This window comes from Aspergillus homomorphus (genome assembly GCF_003184865.1).
Source record: "Aspergillus homomorphus CBS 101889 unplaced genomic scaffold BO97scaffold_21, whole genome shotgun sequence".
Lineage (NCBI taxonomy): Eukaryota > Fungi > Ascomycota > Eurotiomycetes > Eurotiales > Aspergillaceae > Aspergillus > Aspergillus homomorphus.
The window spans coordinates 482,938-500,939 of NW_020291907.1; the positions used below are offsets into that span (position 1 = coordinate 482,938).

An 18,002-nucleotide genomic window follows, 5' to 3' on the forward strand; every position below is an offset into this window, starting at 1 on the left:
GGTGTTACTCCCTCCAGAGCTTTCAATGCCTCGTTCCCACTTGTTCAAATCCATTTCTGCACCCAACATTGCTCGCAATATAGAAACCGCATTCCTTTCCACCTTATGACACGAGGCGATGTTGCATTGCTCTTGCGTGAGCCCAGAGCAATTGGATCTGTCTCGGCGCCTGGCGATGATCGCTGGACTAAAGCAGACATTCGTTGCGGACGTGAGGCTTTAGTAGTGGCTCGCGGTGTATATGGGCGAGCGCGAAAACTACCTTTTTGTCACCGGATAAACGGACAATACTCACTATGACTCTTCTGAGGTCGCTATACAATCGATTGTTCAATATCCTAAATTTGCGAATTATGTATACTTCCTGCTCGACGACGTTTAAATATCCATGCTCTATCTTCATAACCCATGAGTATGGGGCATACACACTGACGTATCTACCCTCTTGAATGATGCCATATACTAGCCTAGGGGGATCAAGAAATCTACAATTAATCGAAGCTCATCACGTATGAGTGCTACTGCATCAGTAGTTGCAAAGGCGTATATATTGCCGGCCTATGAAGTGCCTTTGATTGGGGTCTCTTGGAGTCCTTCTCGCAGGACAAAGCTGAGACCTCCTGTAGAGTTTAACATGGCCAAGCTCGGCCACAATCTATACATCAAACGAACTTCTAGACCACCTCGAGACAGAAATCTTTGAACCGTATTTCCCAGCCTCATCATTTCATTAACCATACCTAGAACCAATCCTAAAACCTACCCTCAAGCAGCGCCCTCGCCAGCTCCGTAACCCTCTCCATCGCTGCAAGCAACAATCCAGGCCCAACACTAATCCGCGCAACCCCAATCTCCGCCAACTCCTCCGTCGAAAGCCCACCAGGCAGAGCCTTGACATTCAAACGCCCCTCAAACGCCTCCACAAGCCTCACCACCTCCTCCCGTGAGATCCCGCCCCTACTCCTCCCACCCCAGACAAACACCGTCGTCGCGCCCGCTGTCAGATACGCCCGACCCCGCTCAATCACCTCCTCCAAACTGCCTTGATAGAGAAGCGCGTCGCACCGCGCATTCACCACAAAATCCGGCACACCCGCCGCGCGCGCCGCGCGCAACACCGTCTCAATCCGCTGCACCGCCTCGGCAGCGCTGTACATGGTCTTGGTCGCGTTGTCGAAGTCCTCGAGGTTGACGCCCACCACGCCCGCGGCCACCAGCTCGGTGACGATTGCTTCGAGGTCGGCGTTGTACCCGTCCCGGATGTCGACCGTTAGCGGCTTGCCTGTGGGCCGGACTGTCGCCGCGATGGCTTTCGCGGACCGGAGGAGCTCCTCCCGGCTGAGCTCCTCGTCTGAGATTCCTGCTGCTGCGGCAACGGCGAAGCTGGCTGTTGCGATGGCTTGTGCTGTGGGGAGGGCGGCGACGGCTTTGGCTGAGGCGCCGTCGTAGACGTTGGCGAGGATGAGGGGGTGGTGGGGCCGGTGGAGGCTTTTGAAGTGTTGCGCGAGGCTGTTTTGTCTGCTGGTCATTGTTCTTATTTTTGCCAGTGGCTGTGTTTCGTGGTTGTTTGTTCGAATCTGGGGTGGGTTGGGATCTTCGCGGCGGTGATCGATGGTACAAGTGGTGGCCGTTAGTCTGGGGTGGGGGGTGGAGGTGATCGTGAGTTAAATAGCTCTGTGTTGCATAGCAGGCAGCAACTCAATGTCAGTCTCTGCCTGATTTCAACGCAAGAAATGATCGCAGAACCGACGGGGCCCAGTAGAGGTGTTGATTTCTCGAAGACGGCTCGTATGGAGTCTGGGCAATGGGGCGCTAGTCCCCGGTGGGGTGGGAAGCCTACACCCCAGCCCCTAAGTATGAGTCATTGCAGTTCCTCTTGAACGAGTTTGAAAGATAAATTTAATTACTGTAAGGAAATAGTGGTGGATCTCTTTAACGTTGACTAGTTGTCTGACTAGATGTCTATGGGACGATTGCAGAAGGATGTTGTAGTTCATTGGTCAGACACGTGCGGCGCGAGACACGCCCGGGCCATTGCCAAGCACTGCCTTTGAAGGCCAAGAAAATAATCAACAAGCAATGAAGAGAGCCTTGAGATCATAGGCAACCTGCATAACTCTGTTGACGGCTTGAATAACAGAGAGGCTGCGCAAGCATCTCTAGAAATAATATCGAACTCATCACCCACTCAGCCGTAGTGACCCGCCCAGCCCGCTAAGCTTAACCCGACATTACGCTGCGAGATCATGGATAAGATCCAACTCTTCTTGCCGTCAACTCACCTCAGGGCTCTCGAGGAGAAACCCTCAAAGACAAACAAAGACTTTTGACGGGTCATTGTCGCTTTTCTTCATCTTTTGCATCAGTTGGCAGTGGCAAAGATACAATAAATATGAACTCTAGGTACAGTGCGTATATTCCCAGTGGACGAGAAAGGGTCCATGGGAATGCGTTGACGAGTCATGTTAAGAAGCTGGAATGGAGGTTGTGTTCGCTCCAGAAAGGGAATTTGAGGAGTGTTCCTTGGTGGCATGTCACGGAGTCAGACAGTCCGTCGCAGATTTGATTTTCTGGGTCTAGAAATAGGGTCGGTCTCGGTTTTGGCTTCATCCTTTCAGTGTTTGTATAGCGGATTGGTTGTAGCTCCGCTATAGCTTATGTTGTGCTTGAAGAACCAGAATCTGCTGGTTCGGCATCTTGCCACCATATCTTACACCTGATGAACATATCCATCTGCCTACTTCCGTATATTTGTACCACTCGCAGTGCTGAATGAAGTTCCTTCTTGTTGACTGATACAAATCCATTCTATCAGAGCAACCATGTAGCTGTAGGAGCCGGAAAATGAATTTGCAGCGAAACTGATGAATAGATACCATGCTAAACTTGTATTTATACATCAAGGTTAAGTGGGAGAGGGAAAGACGGAGAGAGAGCGGAGAGCTCAATTAGCTGAAAATGTACGAATTCCTTCTGCAAGCTAGTCAGACATATCAAAACAACATGCACCCATTACCTTAAAGCCCGTGTGTAATGCTTCAAGCAAAATCTGTCCTGAAGTCCAAGCCTGAGCCAAGAAGAACCACTACCGCTTCTGCTGACCAGTCATCATCCACACTAGATCATCTGGCCGTGCATCCAAACGCAAAACAGAGTACTTCTTCTCGAGCCACTCTTGACTAGTCAGCACCCTTGTGTCGGGGTCGCGAGCAGGAATGAGCCCCGTCTGCGGCGCGGCCATGACAGTCGCATTCTCCGGACGGACCATGTAAGCAAAGGAATAGCGCGTAGGCATGGCGCGATTGGGGAGGGGTCCCACGCGGTGGACGCAGGATTGCAAGTAGCCATTGGTGAGCATAGAGAGTCCGTCACCAAGGTTCACGATGGCGTGTCCGTCCCGCGGCACTACCCACTTCCACACATCATCGCCGGGGTCTTGGATCTGCAGTCCGGGTTGACGCGTGAAAAGGAAAGTCAGTGTGCCCATATCGGTGTGTGCAGCGTGTGGAACTCCGCGCTGCTCTGCGGGTAGAGACTGGTATTTCAGAAGACGGATGATGTCTGGCGATGGGGCAGAGAGACGATGGAAGAGTTTCAGGTTTCCGGATTCGGGAAGCTCCAGGGAACGGGAGAGTTGGTTGAAGATGGTTTGTGATGTTATATTGACAAAGGTGGTGAATTGCTGTAAGGTTCCCATGTACTGATCGATTAGAGGGAGCCGAAGGAAGTCCTGCTGATTGTCCAGGCCCAGCACTCCGTTTTTGGGAATCTGTACGCAGATCAGAAGTGTTCCTATTGGTCTCATACGGAGTACTGGCTGAGAAGCAGGAACTCACCACGTAAGTCTCGAACCCGTCACGCTGGCCTTCCAATCCTCCAAAGTTCCTACCCACTGGCTTGTACCTGATTGAACCTCATTAGGATACGTTGGAACAGACGTGAGGCATAACATAACATACCCGTTGCATTTCATAGTTCCCAGTTTATCGACATCGTAGACGGATTTCTCCTCGAGTGGCAGATCGAATAACTGCTCCGATAGCTTGTAGATGGACTCGAGGACTGGAAGAACCTCTGCACGCGCCGAGTCAAGATTCAGATAAAAGACCCCATCCTCTCTGCTGGCATCGAGAAGACGCAGAGCTTCCTTCTCGTCTCCTGCTTGCAATTTTCCAAGGTCAATTGTTTGCAGCTTTGCAACGGGAAGATCTGACGGAAAGTCGGAGGCGTCTCTCGACGATTGAGACGAAACAGTCATAGTGTGTTCACGCTTTCCGAGGTCTTTACTGCCTTTCAAGGAAGGAAAGGCTCATGCACACGAACAAACTAGCACCTTCAATACAGTGTCCCAGTGCCACTGGTGTCTTCGAAAAAGTTCCGGCAGATGGGCCTTAGCAGTCGCTGTGCGATGATTCTTTAGTCCGTTTGCGGGAAATGTTAGGTGTAAGGAATGTCAGATTTTCTACTTCTGTTTTTCATGATGACAATTTTGACTCTTATCCCTATCATCACGTGCATTGTCCATGACGGGACGGCAGACGCCGAAACTCTCTTTCACTCACCGCTTGTTGCTACGTGCTTTGGCAGGTCAATTTGACACATGGATGGATGGATATGTCACCGATCGAGGCAAGGTTATTACGGAGTAGATTCCCGAGGCAATTCATGCAGCTTCCGTCCCCCAATCAGTTGGGTGATTTTTCGGAAAGTTCCTTTGAGATTGAACCTCGCATACACATTAGGTCAGACGGAAGGAGAAGAAAATGAAAATTCACCATACAACTGTCGAAGAAGCCTGTCTTTTCTACTCTCGTTATGAGACTGTATCTCGTGTTTGAGTGATTCTATTCCGACAGGGACCGTTGTGACCCGCCCGAGATTAAGCTATAAACCCGAAGCCGATAGTGGCCCCGGGCCGGTATCAAAAAAGTGGCCGCTATCACCAATTGAAAAACTTCAATTTTCAGGCTATTTCCAATTGGTCGCTACGCTCTCAGTCGGACCCACCGGGTCGCGATTCTACAGTATGTGAGGAATGGGGATCTACAATAACTACACTTCCGAGCAGTGAGCCTCCCAGTCGGTACATCAATCTAGCTCGACTTCAATAGTTAATGTACTGTACCTCCGAAAACTTTCGGAATGTCTTTTCCAGCGAGTACAACACAGCGTCCGGCGAGGTTCAATGGTTATGACGCGCCGCTGCCTCGGACACGAGCAAAAGAGCCTTCGCGAAGAAGAGTCATCGACCATGACGCCTTCATTAGCTATCATTCGGATGCTGCTGGCTGTACCATGATAGACTGACGGGACTCAAAGAGTCAAGGCGAAAAGTTTTGACCATACCAGCCATGGTAAAAGCTAGCGGTCCATCCCTCAGCTTGAGAATCTTTCACAACACACTGACAGTATCTCAGAGCTTCCAACCATCCCAAAGACTGTACCTCCTTTATGAGCTTTGCTGCCAGTATATCATAACTTCAAGCCATCTTTGCCTCCTTGTCGCATCACCAAACATGATCTCGTCCATTTTCCTCCCGGCCTGACAGCAAGGGATCATGACCCCAGCAACAGATCGCACTTGTCCAGTGCGATCTGATCTTAACACAGTGGACGTCTTGCGACAGCATCAGAAGGCGCTGCAGCACAAGCTTAGCTGCACGAATGGTACGAAGAAGTTTGTCCGCGCCTATGCGTTGAACCAGCACAGCCATGTCGTGCATAAGCCGACTGAAGGGCCACCCGCAGCTCTCGAGGTGGCTATGACATCTTTGGCCCTCGCGCCACCACTTCCGTTCCCTTCGCACAACAACCTCAGGCATCTATTGTGACAGCGAAGGACGATGCTAGCACCTCCACGCCATCGTTAAACCTTTCCGAACAGGACTTGCTGTTCGAGAACCTCCTCCGGTGACGCCATTCTTTGATTCGCCTTGTGACACAGGACTTCATCATCTCGTCGACTCGAAGAGAGTTGTGGCGCCCTTGGAAGAAGGCCGTCTTGAAGGAGGACTTCCAGCAAACGTCAGCACGGGATAGCCTTCCGCGCCCCAAGGCTAGGAGAGCAGTCGTAACCGACTTCGAGTTGGGGATGGTGATGGATGAGAGCAGGGGGAGGGCCTTCAATGGGCTTGCGTTCCTTGGTGCGGTGGACTTCCTGACGGGTGAGGTGCTCATCAGGGAGTACGTGAAGCCCACCGGCAAGGTGACGAATTGGAACTCATGTGTCTCGGGTATCAAGCCTGCAGATATGAATGCCGCTGTCCGACGTGGCGCGGCTATTCATGGGTGTGAGACTGCACGAGCAGCGCTGTGGGGGTACGTCCACAGCGACACGGTCATCACCGACCAAGCGCTGCAGAATGATCTCGACGCTCTCGGGATTATCCACCCTCGCGTGGTGGATACGGCAATTGTCACGACACAGACCGCGTTCAAGGGGGGTGGCCAGAGCGGGCGGTTTTGCCGGACGTGGGGTCTGAGGATTTTGGCTTCGGACTTGCTATGCCGGAATATCCAGAAGGAGGAGGAAGGACACAATGCTGCCGAGGACGCATTGGCGACAAAGGATCTTCTCCTTTGTTGCATTGAGAATCCGACCCTTTTGGACGACTGGGCCCGGGCCGAGAGAGGGGCATACCCGAGGTACGAGCCCGACAGTGGTGAGGACAATGACCCTGAGAACGAGGGACCGTCAACTTGGCCCTGAGATTGTTGCTCTTCTGTTTGACTGTACAGTACCCTTTTCTGTGCAATTCTGTTCAGCGTGTTTTGTTGTCTTAGCTTGCATCAAGCATTGATAGACTGAGGTCTTATTTGTTTTGTTTGTCGTGCATCATCACTCAATGCATGCTTGCTTGCTTCTCTCAAATCCCATCCCATGAAATCATTTGAATAAACATTCGATAAAACACAATGAACCCACTCCTTGTATTTAGCTATGTAGGTGCTTATCAGGCAACGTGCCTACCTATAGAGAAAAATCTTTCGATGTCGGCTTTGACGCTTACGCACCTAATCATACCATATTCAAACGCACCCGTGAAACTCACCTGGTGGCTAGTCCATTGAGTTCAGAAATGTTTAGTGATGTTACCGATCGCTCTTGAGCAGTTATTATTCATGCTATAAACAGCCAATACTTCTGTCGATAACGTGGAAACTTCTCAAGGAGACTTTTAGGAACGGTTTTCTGATCGCTTGATGGTCGGGTGTGTTGTTGGTGGCTGACTTGGTGGGAGGAGAATTTAGGCCCAGTCAGATGATGGAGCATCCAGCTACGCCGATAATTTCAGATCAGTCTTTCCATTGGATCATTTCCTCCTTAGGCTGTTTTTTCCGAGATCAGAAGTCAAAGTAATAACTTCTGAGTATGTTTTCGGTCAAAGCAGTCTTTCAAATACCTCTCGGAGAATTTCTACTACCAAGAAAAATCACTTTGCCATCACATGTCCGAGTATCCTGCTCAATGAATTTTCTATAATTCCTAATGCTTTACCTGCACTTGAACCAAATGTCCAGTCCCTCTCCGTGACTGAAGATTGTTTCCTTCCTCCTGGCTCCTGCTCTTCCCTTCGACCCGTTTCCGCTGAAGCGTTAAATCCCAGTGTAACTCCGATGGTATTATAGACAATGATCAAGCACTAATAAACTTGGAGAGATTCGATAATATGATAGATCCATGAAAAGTCAGCTTGGGCGTCCTTCAAAAGCAATCGTAACCGAGCAGCTTGAAGCCGACGTGCTTTTGCACTCAAGTCCAAATTATCTCCCATAAATCGGTCACAAAATCCCCACTTTCAGCCAATAGCTCCTGGAAGGCGGTACTATCACCAAGCTGCACAAGCACTGATGCAACATAAGCGGTGGCCAAGTGTCTCAGAGAATCTTTTCCTTCCTGACGACGAAATGTCTTGTTAAAAGCAAATCGGACCAGCCCAGTCACATTGTCCACATTTCCCTCATAAAGACTGAACTGCATCAATGTATCCGTCAACTTTTGTAATACTAGTTTCCCGAGCGGAAAGATGCCGTATTTATCGGCCAGGATGTATAACTTTACATGGCTGAGAAAGACCGGCGTGAAATCCTCCTGGGAGTTGGTGTTGCCTTTAGGAGAAAACCTCATCTCTTGTGTGTTGGAAGCGACTTGCTGATTAAACCGAATAGCACCAATGAGACGGACGAATTCTCCGTCCAGCTGCTCACTCGAGATATTCTTCTTCTTGTATTGCAGGGTATGCCTAGCAGAGACACCGGAGGTAGAGAGGTTTTGGCCCTGCTTATCTATCGCAGACTTGCGCGAATATGACTCTGAAGACTCTAAAGAAGGCAGGTCCGTGATTCCCCGTTTGTTCCATTTCTTTGGTCTTGCCGCCCTTGCGAGCGATTTCCTACGGTAAGTATTTTGCACAGTTTCTCTTTGTGCCTCTGATGACTCCTGCAGCACGATGGCTCCGGCACGATGCCAAAATCCTCGGTCTGAAGTGTCCTGTCCGTACACGATGGGGGCGTGTAATCGCTTCTGTAAGCGTACTCGCACAGTCGCACAAACGTATCCACCTCGACATCGGACCAGTCGGCTTGTCTCACGTTTGCTTCAAGCATTTGCCCATCCAAGAGCTTGTCAAGCGTGGGCGATAGATCGGCTAGAGCCTGGGAATGGACGGGGAACTTCTTCCTTTCTTCTCCAACGATAAAGGTAAACAGCGGAGAAGAGATGTACCTAAGACAATTAGCTTTGGTTTCGCGTGGTTTCGGTGTCGTCTGTGGCTTACTTTCAGAACTCTGTGTCCATTTTCACAAGTTGTATATGGTAACTGTGGTAAGATCCCGGTAGCTCGGTGGATAGAGCAGATCGAAATGTATTACTAGTGGAGTGGTAAAACGTTAGTCTCTGGATGCGTTTTTTCGACCGAGGCCGATAAAGATTGGTTTAGTGCGTCACATATCGCGATGTGGGATATCAAACAGAACTCTAACTCTGATACAGAAGGATATATAGGGCTCGACGCGGGCCACTCGGCCGTGAACAAGCCAAGGTTTGTAGTAAAGGGACGCTACCTAGGTAAGGTTGGCCTGAACAAAAGCTTCGTCTTCGCAAGGCTATTCTGCCAATGAGAAAAAGGGCTGGGCCTCCGGTCGCTGGACCTTGGATCTTTGAGCGTGTTTTGATAACTGTATTGAGGTCGCGGAAAGATGACGCTTTCTTCGGATGGAGTCTTCGCGGATAATTCTCCAAGAGACCCTCCCTCTCTGTAAAGAGTACTGTTGAGAGAGGAAGGCGCGGGAGGAAGAGACGACACGTGATGAAAGACAAAAATACTATCATTGCGATGATCCTAGGTTGGTAGTATTTTAGCAGTAGTGAATTGGGGAGAAGTGAAAATCAAATTAGTCCCCCAGGCCTCAAGTCCGATCCATTGCTCTCAAAGATACCTCATGCATTGGTCACCCTTCTGATGTTGCAGTCCCATATCGATAGGATGTTGAGGCTTCATGCTAAAAGTATTGACTAGCTGCTTGATAGTGGTATGGATATAATAAGCTATTCTCTGCTAAGGGATAGTGTTCTACAGAGTTGGTAAGTTGGGAGTGATTGATATTAGTACCAGGTATCATATTCCTAGAACAGTGTTACCTGCAGGCAGTGTGTCAAACAAACGAAGAAGTTTATTGAATCTGGCTTGTCGGGCCAAAGAAGATAGATATGTAAAAGCTTAATGGAAATTTTGTTCAAAAGCTTAAGATGCTGGATGCTGCTAATTATTAGGTATGAACCTAATGCTTGTCTAGGAGAACAATGTGGAAGCCCAGGTCTCCATCATTTGCTAGGCTTCTACTATCTTAAAAAGAGAGTGTAAGGGACGCCCACTATGGTGGACTAGAACTAGTCCTCCTTCCCCGGACAATGGGAGTGTGGTTGGATGGACATAATCTCCTCCTCCAGGTGCTCAGTCAAATGTCTAGCGGAACCAGGCGGCAAGTCCATCTTACAGAGGGGGCAGGCCTCCTCCTCGTCCTCCCAAGCATGACAGCACATGTGATAATTCCAGTCTTCCGTGGATGCGAATGCCGCATCGGCGTTGCACTCCTCGTGCATGCAGATGTACGGGTGAAAATCATAGAGAACGTGCGCCTTCCACCTCTCGGGCTCGCAGATCGCCACCGGGATCGCGTCAGCACAGTACGGGCACAGGACCTCCTTCGCCCCGGCAGGCAGAGCCGGCGGCTGAGGCCAGAAACCTTCAGGTCGGTATGACGATAGCGCGATGGGCTCCCCATCGGTCGACATATTCCGCTTGTGCCAGTGCAACATGCGCCACCGCGCGACTCTCGCGTCGGCCAGCCGCTGTTGCAGCACGGCGTTAGCCTTTGGGTACCGCTTCCGCAAATTGTCCAGCACGAAGTCGCGATAGAGGCCGCTGAGTTCGTTCTCGCAGTCCGCGCCGGGCACCGCATACTCTGGGCTGCTGAGAATGAACTGTACGCTCTCGTAGCCTAGCGGCCGGTTGCAAAGTGTGGTTCTAAGTAATTTGATCCAGAATTCCGCATCCTGCTGGGCTCGTTCGAAGGAGAACACCAGCGCTTCACACCAGATGCCGTCTTGGAGCGGGCCGGGGTGCGCGAATGCGTCCTCCAGCCGGCTGAGGACATAGCCGACGAATTGCCGCAGCGCGGGCATCGTGCGTAGCTTGCTGACCGAAGAGAATTCATAGTCGGCTAGGAACGCTTTCTCTATTTCGGTCCAGCACGTGTTCCTGTTGGGCTGCCCGCGGGGGTGCTGGATCGCGTTGTATAGTCGGCGGCATCGCTGGACTTGGTCAATTATTTCGGTGCTCTTGGGTGCCCCATCTTCACGCGTGAAGAAGGATCTCAGTGGAAGCATTGTGGGTTCTTTGTGTCTTTGTGGCTCGAAAATCATGAAGTATTAAAACGTCCTTATATAAGTCAGACTCGCCACGGGATAAGTCATTGTTGGGATATTTGAATGAACTTTAGTGAAAAACATAGAGTAATCACAAAATGTGCTTGCAAGAAAGATATGGGTAAGCTCCGAGTGCTACTCTGAGTAGTTCTTTCACCAAATAAAGAAGGAAAGAAGAAGAAAAGGCTAGTCCAACTGGACAACAAGACTCAATACTGCATTGACGAAAACCTCAATGACTCAGGGTGAGAACAAATGAAAAGGCATAGTATAGTTACCCCAGAAGCTTGATTGCCAAAAGGCATAGACCACGCTAGACAAGCATATACCTCGATACACTCATATACTTCACGACAAGGCAGGGGAGGCAGTCCGAAAGTTGAAGCTATATCCGACAAGGGTGCTAATACCGAAAGCATGCAGCCCCACCGATGGAAGGAAGCAGCTATCGTCCTCGAATGCATTCAGGCAGTAGATGTGGAAGGTGTCGTGGACCTCGAGGGATACTCTTGGCTATTATTCGACAATGCTTGCTCACATCAACTCTTCCGCTTCAGTTCAAACTCGATATTCCACGCGCTCTCATTTAATAAATCCAAGTGTTCTGCCAGACTCAAGATTTGGGTAGGACTCATAGTAATTTCCTCGCCCGTCATCCCGGACGCGGAATCTACCCCTGAATCCATCTGCTCGGCAAGACTCACTGGGCCAGTAACAGTATCTTCTCCTGGAATACCTTCCCTACTCACGATGTTACTGGTCATCTTCTGCAGTAGTTCCAGTTCCTTTTGCCTCAGTGTGGCCGTCATGTTGCCCTTGGCGACGATGTCCGACAGCACGCGCGAGGCGGTGAGTACGTAGTTGGCCATGTCTGGCACCCGAGAAGGATCGACGAAGTGGGCGATAAGGGCGATGAACGCCGCTTAATATATTCCCTCGAGATCGAAAGGAAGAAAAGAATCTGCATGCCCCGATTGGATTGACGACTGGGGGCAATAGAATCCGGCATCAGAGACATGGCTCGCGTGGAGAAGGCTCATCCGCGAGAGCAATAAGTAATAGATGGTGGATAAACCAGAGGGGTGCAGCTTTTGCTTTCTCAACCCCTTTGTCATAGCTCCTGCAGGTGTGGTATGATTTCGTGTTCATCGACGAGATATAGCATTCGACAGGAATGCTACTTGATGGCATTTAAGAGATAGAGAAAATCATCTAGTGATGGTAACCCCCCATGATGGAGGAATCCTCAAAGTCAGCTCGGGACCAGCTTAACTCCCAGGTATATCCATCGATGTGAGAAGGCAAATCTGGGCAGGAGTACTCGGGAATGGCTGATTTGAGGAGTAAGAAGACCCGCTGAGAGAACGGCCAAGATGACGATGGCCCGCGATATCCTGATCGATTAGCCAAACTCACAAACTAACTTGGGATACCAAGCTTACTGTATTGCCCAATAATGTCTTTGAGATAGAACGAGGTGGCAGAGACCAGAGGGTTGGTAATCAGGGCCTCGGTTGTATTGGTCGGAGAAGATTGAGGTGCCTCTATGAAAGGTCAAATTCATGCCCTCGTGAGACAACTTGATATTCAGACTCAATTCACCTTCTTCGGAAGGAAGTAAAGGAGGGCTACTCTGGGACAAATTTCTCATTCGGCAGCTCTCTGTCCGGTGTTGTTGGCCGAGGGCGACGCTGGCCATAGTTCTCCTCCAGCACATGCAAGTAACTATGAGAGAGATTAGCCAGGGCTAGTAAGTCAGTCGAACAAAAGAATTACTTCTCCGACACTAGCACCTTTCTTTCAAGTCGTTTGAACGTGCAGTGGACATGACGTGCAGCACAAGCCTGGCAAGGAAGTTGGCCGGAGCATTTTGTCTTCCGTTTTTTGCATTCTTCGCATCTATCATTGATCAGCAAGCAAGAATATGTGGAACAGCAATCTATGGGAGCACTACGCATTAGTCACCTTGTCCAATCTAGGTTTTCGGCGAAAGGGAGGCATCGTCAATTGCGAGTATTAGTAGCTAGGGATACAATCAGATTTCAAGAATAGAGTATATGAATGATAGTTTTCTCGGAGCCCTCTTCCGAAGCGGACACTGCCCGGAAGCTTTGGGTGGCGATCGCCATCAATCGTCTCGGATGGGAATTCCGGCAGGGGACTGACAATATTTTCGCCATAGATTCACACAACTTGAGAGATGTCAATCTATATCATTTGCATAGGGTAATCCCGAATAAAATTTTGATAGATATATACACGAACAAGAATCAAGCCTATGTCCTTCCATCCCCTCGGTTCCACACCTCGTTCTAGATAAAGAACCTTGAACTATCCAACGATCGTCGGTCTAGTTCTTGGCAACACACTGATAGTAGAAGTCGTTCTGCTTGACGCAGGTGTAAGGGCTCTCGCACTCAGTAGGTCCGGTCCAGTTGGCTCCACCGCACTGGTAGTACTGCTTGACCTGGCCAGCAGCGTTGGTGGCCTGAGCGCCCTGGGGGTCGCTGGCACCGGCGCTACCGCTTGCAGCAACCACGCTTGAGGTAACGGCGCTGGGGATGACAACAGGAGTAGTGGCGGCAACGGCGGCAGCAGTGGTAGTGGGCTGCTCGACGACAACGGCGGGAGCAGTGGTAGTGGGCTGCTTGACGACAACGGCGGGAGCAGTGGTAGTGGGCTGCTCGACGACAACAGCGGTGGTGGCAGAGGCGGCGTTGGTAGCGGAGGCGGAAGCAGCGGTGCTGCTGTGCAGCTTGCAAGGGGACTTGGACTTGGTGGAGGTGGCAAAGGTGGTGGCAGAAGAGCTGCTACTGGTAGGGGCGGCGGCAGCAGCGGAGACGGCGGATGTGGTCGCAACCTGGGGGTGAGGGGCAGCAGTGGTGGTCTGCTGAACAGCAGAGGCAGCCGAAGTGGCAGCAGAGTCACCATCGGGGAAGTACTTCTCCAGGATAGGGAGGTAAGTGGAGTAGGCCGGGCCATCGGAGGGCTGCAGGCTGTACATGTAGGATCCCCACCAGGGACCGGCAGACCACCAAGAGGCACCAACCCAGACATCGGTGTTCTCGGACATGTAAGAGAGCATGCCCTCGACGGCCTCCTCACAGACAGAGTTGACACCACCAGCAAATTCTCCGATGATACCCTTCTTCTTGTTGGTCTGCAGCCACTGGGTGGCGCTCTCGAGACGCTCCTTACCGATGGTGGAGCTGACGCAAGTCTCCGAAGTACCAGAGGCATCGGAGTCGAGGTACTGGTGCATCTCGTAGATGATCTTGTCCTCAGTATCAGTCAAACCAGAGAGGTTGTCATTGTTCTGAGTCCAGGTCCAGGCACCGGAGTAGCTGTTACCCTCGACGAAAATGTACTGGGACGTAGCGCCCGCGGCACGGATACCGTCGATGGCAGCCTGGTTGAGGCTCAAGACCAAGGACTGCTCCATATCATGGTACTCATTGTCTAATCAATTAGCTTCATGATTGCCTGCAGGCACGATGAAACTTACTGGTGTCGAAGATAACCTTCTCGTTGTCGGCGAACTCAGCAGCAACGTTCTTCCACCAGGTCTGGAAGTCAGTGGAGGAGATGATGGATCCGTCGCTGTAGACTATTAGCCATGCGATAGCACAATGTGCGGGCTGACTTACTATCTTCCGTAGTTGTGGGGATCAAGGACGGCGTAGGCTCCGCTCTTGGTGATGAACTCGACGGTCTACCCTTGTCAGCAGGATTCCTCGTCGTTGAGCTTGGGACTTACCGTCTTGAGGTCGCTCAAGTAGGCAGAGGCAAAGGAGCCAGTAATGCTATCCGGAGTCAGACGCTCCATGAGGAAGGGAACACGGAACATGTTCATGCCCGCATCTCTCAGGACCTGGATCTGGCTGGTGGTGGGCCAGGTGTAGGTGGTTCCCAGAGTACCGACTCCAGAACCGAACTCAGCACCAGACTCGCTGACACCGAAGACTGCGCCAGTTAGTACTCCTGTCATCCACCCTTGATAGACAAGACCTACAGGTAAATCCAGAAGAGGCGCGCTTCTTCATCTCACGCTTGGGAAGAGCGTTGACCATGCCAGCGGCAGAGGCCGCAATAACCAAGTTGCTGATTCTCATTTTGAAAAGAATGTATATCGAGCTGGTCGATTGAAAAGAGTGACTGTAGCGATGAAGATTGAATGAATGTGAGAGTAAAAGAGAGAACGTCAAGAGCCAGTCTTGATTGTGATGTGCCAAGTAGCAAAGACGAATGGTCTGGGACCCTCGTTCTTATAGCACTCGACTGTCCAAGGCGCAAGCCAGGGTCGGAATATTCCATTGCGATTCGGCGTATCCACTGCTCAATCACGGCGGCAGATTTAGGTGCATCCCCCTGAGACCGCCACCGGATGGTTTGGGAGCTATCCACTCGGGTGGACATGGTGAAAGTCGAGAACCTTTCGCCCCAAATTGCACCCCTCCAAGCGACCAGGAACCAGGCCGGCGCCGAAGCTAGTAGGGACCCTTAATCTCAATTAATATCTGGGCTTCTCTCCAGCAACGCTGACCACAGCACATTTGTTGCTCACGAGAGAAGCAATTCCTGCTGGGAAAAAAAATCCGCATTTATTCCGGCACTGTTGCGACATTCTCTCAATTCTCTTTCATGGAACGTTCGAGTTCAGCGGGGAAGGCGGCCAGCACCGTTGTCGCAGCCAAAGGCTTAGCACGGTAAAGAAAACCCAGCGTCTCCATCATGGCAATCTTTTAGGAGTCGTGCACTGGCCCCAAGCCGCCGTCCTTCATTTCTCCAGGTCAAATTGCCGTTTGGCGGCGTGGGGCCATACCATGCAATCACTCGGAAATGTGATCTAAATGAAACAGCATTGCGTCCCAAGCCTGCCGTTCGTTGGTGGAGCGCTCGGCGATAGGTTCCAATTAGTTAAATATTTCCGGGCCCGGGGAGACCACACAAACGGCGAGGTGCTGGCAGTGAAGGAGGCCGTTTTTTTATTTCATCTCAGCTCCGGGAATGATATGATCGTCTGGCCTTACCCCCAAGCCGCCGGGCTGTTCTTCCCAGTCAATTAATGAGCCGGTCCGATTTTATTTCAACTGAGACATTTGCCCTCTTTGACCCACCAAAATCGTCCATCATCTTCCAGGCTTGCAGTGCTCATTTCCAGGAGGCTGACCTGTCATGTTGCTGGACACCTGCACACGAGATTTGTTGATTGAAAAGACAGAATCATCTCTGAAATGATGATGGGCGAGTCTCAATCCTGCTTGGTGGTGGTACGTAATTTGTTGTGGTGTGTGGTGGTGGAGATTTGGGATGAGGGGAATGTTGGTTGCCTGGTTTGTTTGTTTGTCTGTCTCTTCTCCTGAACAGCACGTGCCGGAAATGCCTCGATCCATTCAGGACAGGAGATTTCCATGCCTCGAAATACCGCAATCCACAAAACTACTAGAAGAACAAACGCTCATAATGCGTCCGCTCGGATGCTCGGGTGGTGGTTCTTGTCGCACTGGATAGTTCCTCGAGCTTCAGCTAGTGCTTGGCTTATGCCAACTTCGCCTGTTCAGTAATTTCCATTCAGTTGCTATTTTGGCATTCTCGATATTAAAGCCATCACACTATTTACAAAGCCACGGTTATTGGGCGCCGGAGCAAAGATCCAGGTACGGGCAAGTGCATCACAACCACCATAGGCTTGAGTCCTCCTTCTCAGCGTTGACCGACTTGGAACTCGAATGATCGATCGCCTTGACCGATCGGGATGGCAGTGGCATCATTGTCATAAAGCGTACGCTCAAAGTAGCGCACCCGTCCGTCCGTACTTACCAGGACTACTGTTTGTTGCTGGGTCCCATATGCCCCCTGTAGGAAGGAGTGGTCCAAAGCATCGTGCTCCTTGGAAGAACCATCCCCTGCCGCCTTGCTCTCGACACAGCCAGCAGGCATCTCGTCGGTGGGCTTGATAGGCTTTTCGCGAGCTCCCAGTAATGGGATGAAGATGCTTTGTCTGAAGTATGGAAGATAGTCCTCCGCGGTAGCATCTTCAGAAAGCGAGGGTAGCGTGTTGATACTCAACACATCGAGCAATCTATTGATGAGTGCATCCTCCTCTTCCCCCGCCTGTGCGTGCTCGTTAATGGCTTCCTTCATCAGTCTTTCCCCCTGGAGGATCTTGGGCCAAGACCGATCGTCGAAAACCGTGTTACTGAGCCCTAGTGTCTGACCTTTCTCGGTGGCGACCCAGGCAATGTGATCCATGGTGGAGGAACGATTGGAAACTATAGCCAGGGGCTCATTGACGTATCCGCACAGAAGACTGAATCCACCGACATTCCTGGCAGATGGACTTGCAACCATTCCCTGCACAAACTCCTCGGTCGACTGTCTCTGGTCCGGAGCCGAGGTCAGCCAGCTGTTGACAATGACACCCCGACTTCGTGCTCCCGTAGCCTGTTCGGATGTGTCCTCGCGATAGTTGGTCAACACAGCTACTTTCCCGTCTCTAGTTATTCCCATCCACGTCCCATGTGTTGCTCGGGCTAGATCTCGGCCGCCTAGGATGTCGCTTGTTGGCTCTGGCCACCAGTCAGCAGGGGATGTTGGTCGTCGAAGGTATTCCTAGCCGTTGTCAGTCCCAAAGCTCTCCGCAATATTAGGTAGGATTCGATTCGTACATCCCTATTGTCAATTATGATCAATGAATAGGATGGATGAGCGGTTGATAATAGCGCAATACACATTGTTGCAGATCTTGGTGATTGAAGTAGGAAATGGAGCAGGAAGGCGAGCCTCTTGGAGTTTGACCGCGATGTCAGGCCAAAGCTTGGACAGCACTTGTATGAGGGGAAGATTGGAGCTTGTGGAACAGCCAGGCGGTTGAATTTCAGATATCTATCGGTATGGGCTGACCCCCCTGGTTGATTCAAGTATTAAGGCAAGCTATCAAGATCAAAACAGAGTCGGAAGTCTGGTTGCATGACTGGTGAATCGTGGAAATGAGGCGACTGTTGGGCACTTGAGGTCATCCGACGACAAACACGGCCGGCAGATTAGCTCCACCGCCCGACTTCGCTGTCCACCG

The 18,002-nt window shown here is 50.9% G+C and overlaps 9 protein-coding genes across 9 annotated transcripts; 3 read left to right on the plus strand and 6 right to left on the minus strand.

Annotated features, from left to right (window-relative positions):
• Positions 1-540: 540 nt before the first annotated feature.
• On the minus strand, positions 541-1,778 carry BO97DRAFT_406084 (isocitrate lyase/PEP mutase family protein). Its single transcript, XM_025695338.1, has one exon. The coding sequence runs from the start codon at positions 1,527-1,529 to the stop codon at positions 753-755; it is 777 nt and encodes a 258-aa protein (XP_025550894.1). The 5' UTR covers positions 1,530-1,778; the 3' UTR covers positions 541-752.
• A 1,307-nt stretch (positions 1,779-3,085) lies between these two features.
• BO97DRAFT_443772 (Clavaminate synthase-like protein) lies at positions 3,086-4,258 on the minus strand (the record flags this gene model as incomplete). Its single annotated transcript, XM_025698398.1, has 3 exons — positions 3,086-3,769; positions 3,837-3,903; positions 3,960-4,258. 3 exons carry the CDS (start codon positions 4,256-4,258, stop codon positions 3,086-3,088), a joined length of 1,050 nt encoding a protein of 349 aa, XP_025550895.1.
• Positions 4,259-5,553: 1,295 nt separating this feature from the next.
• BO97DRAFT_406085 (uncharacterized protein) lies at positions 5,554-6,279 on the plus strand. Its single transcript, XM_025695339.1, has one exon. It carries the CDS (start codon positions 5,559-5,561, stop codon positions 5,829-5,831), a length of 273 nt encoding a protein of 90 aa, XP_025550896.1. The 5' UTR covers positions 5,554-5,558; the 3' UTR covers positions 5,832-6,279.
• Positions 6,053-6,709, plus strand: BO97DRAFT_346516 (uncharacterized protein; the record flags this gene model as incomplete). The annotated part of the gene is made up of 1 exon (XM_025691811.1): positions 6,053-6,709. A coding segment is annotated over one exon (657 nt), but the record flags the coding sequence as incomplete, so codon positions are not given.
• Positions 6,710-7,753: 1,044 nt separating this feature from the next.
• BO97DRAFT_414996 (uncharacterized protein) lies at positions 7,754-8,797 on the minus strand (the record flags this gene model as incomplete). Its single annotated transcript, XM_025696365.1, has 3 exons — positions 7,754-8,393; positions 8,450-8,725; positions 8,787-8,797. The coding sequence occupies 3 exons, from the start codon at positions 8,795-8,797 to the stop codon at positions 7,754-7,756; spliced, it is 927 nt and encodes a 308-aa protein (XP_025550898.1).
• A 960-nt stretch (positions 8,798-9,757) lies between these two features.
• Positions 9,758-11,261, minus strand: BO97DRAFT_453900 (uncharacterized protein). Its single transcript, XM_025699087.1, has one exon. It carries the CDS (start codon positions 10,922-10,924, stop codon positions 9,890-9,892), a length of 1,035 nt encoding a protein of 344 aa, XP_025550899.1. The 5' UTR covers positions 10,925-11,261; the 3' UTR covers positions 9,758-9,889.
• Positions 11,262-11,284: 23 nt separating this feature from the next.
• Positions 11,285-11,856, plus strand: BO97DRAFT_93947 (uncharacterized protein). The gene has a single exon (XM_025701154.1). The coding sequence runs from the start codon at positions 11,345-11,347 to the stop codon at positions 11,786-11,788; it is 444 nt and encodes a 147-aa protein (XP_025550900.1). The 5' UTR covers positions 11,285-11,344; the 3' UTR covers positions 11,789-11,856.
• A 1,404-nt stretch (positions 11,857-13,260) lies between these two features.
• On the minus strand, positions 13,261-15,408 carry egl3 (putative extracellular endoglucanase/cellulase). Its single transcript, XM_025701155.1, has 5 exons — positions 14,940-15,408; positions 14,685-14,890; positions 14,575-14,639; positions 14,433-14,527; positions 13,261-14,386 (listed from the first exon to the last, which is right to left on the minus strand). The coding sequence occupies exons 1-5, from the start codon at positions 15,037-15,039 to the stop codon at positions 13,278-13,280; spliced, it is 1,575 nt and encodes a 524-aa protein (XP_025550901.1). The 5' UTR covers positions 15,040-15,408; the 3' UTR covers positions 13,261-13,277.
• A 1,069-nt stretch (positions 15,409-16,477) lies between these two features.
• Positions 16,478-17,983, minus strand: BO97DRAFT_478451 (NRDE family protein). Its single transcript, XM_025700627.1, has 2 exons — positions 17,596-17,983; positions 16,478-17,539 (listed from the first exon to the last, which is right to left on the minus strand). The coding sequence occupies exons 1-2, from the start codon at positions 17,659-17,661 to the stop codon at positions 16,631-16,633; spliced, it is 975 nt and encodes a 324-aa protein (XP_025550902.1). The 5' UTR covers positions 17,662-17,983; the 3' UTR covers positions 16,478-16,630.
• Positions 17,984-18,002: the final 19 nt, after the last annotated feature.

Excerpts from the sequence above, each read along its gene's own strand:
- BO97DRAFT_406084 (XM_025695338.1), bottom strand. The coding sequence starts at position 1,529 with ATGACCAGCAGACAAAACAGCCTCGCGCAACACTTCAAAAGCCTCCAC.
- BO97DRAFT_406085 (XM_025695339.1), top strand. The coding sequence starts at position 5,559 with ATGACCCCAGCAACAGATCGCACTTGTCCAGTGCGATCTGATCTTAAC.
- BO97DRAFT_453900 (XM_025699087.1), bottom strand. The coding sequence starts at position 10,924 with ATGATTTTCGAGCCACAAAGACACAAAGAACCCACAATGCTTCCACTG.
- BO97DRAFT_93947 (XM_025701154.1), top strand. The coding sequence starts at position 11,345 with ATGCAGCCCCACCGATGGAAGGAAGCAGCTATCGTCCTCGAATGCATT.
- egl3 (XM_025701155.1), bottom strand. The coding sequence starts at position 15,039 with ATGAGAATCAGCAACTTGGTTATTGCGGCCTCTGCCGCTGGCATGGTC. Across the intron at positions 14,640-14,684 it reads ACTTGAGCGACCTCAAGACG|ACCGTCGAGTTCATCACCAA; the intron begins GTAAGTCCCAAG and ends TGACAAGGGTAG. Across the intron at positions 14,528-14,574 it reads CCCCACAACTACGGAAGATA|CGACGGATCCATCATCTCCT; the intron begins GTAAGTCAGCCC and ends AATAGTCTACAG.
- BO97DRAFT_478451 (XM_025700627.1), bottom strand. The coding sequence starts at position 17,661 with ATGTGTATTGCGCTATTATCAACCGCTCATCCATCCTATTCATTGATC. Across the intron at positions 17,540-17,595 it reads TCATAATTGACAATAGGGAT|GAATACCTTCGACGACCAAC; the intron begins GTACGAATCGAA and ends GACAACGGCTAG.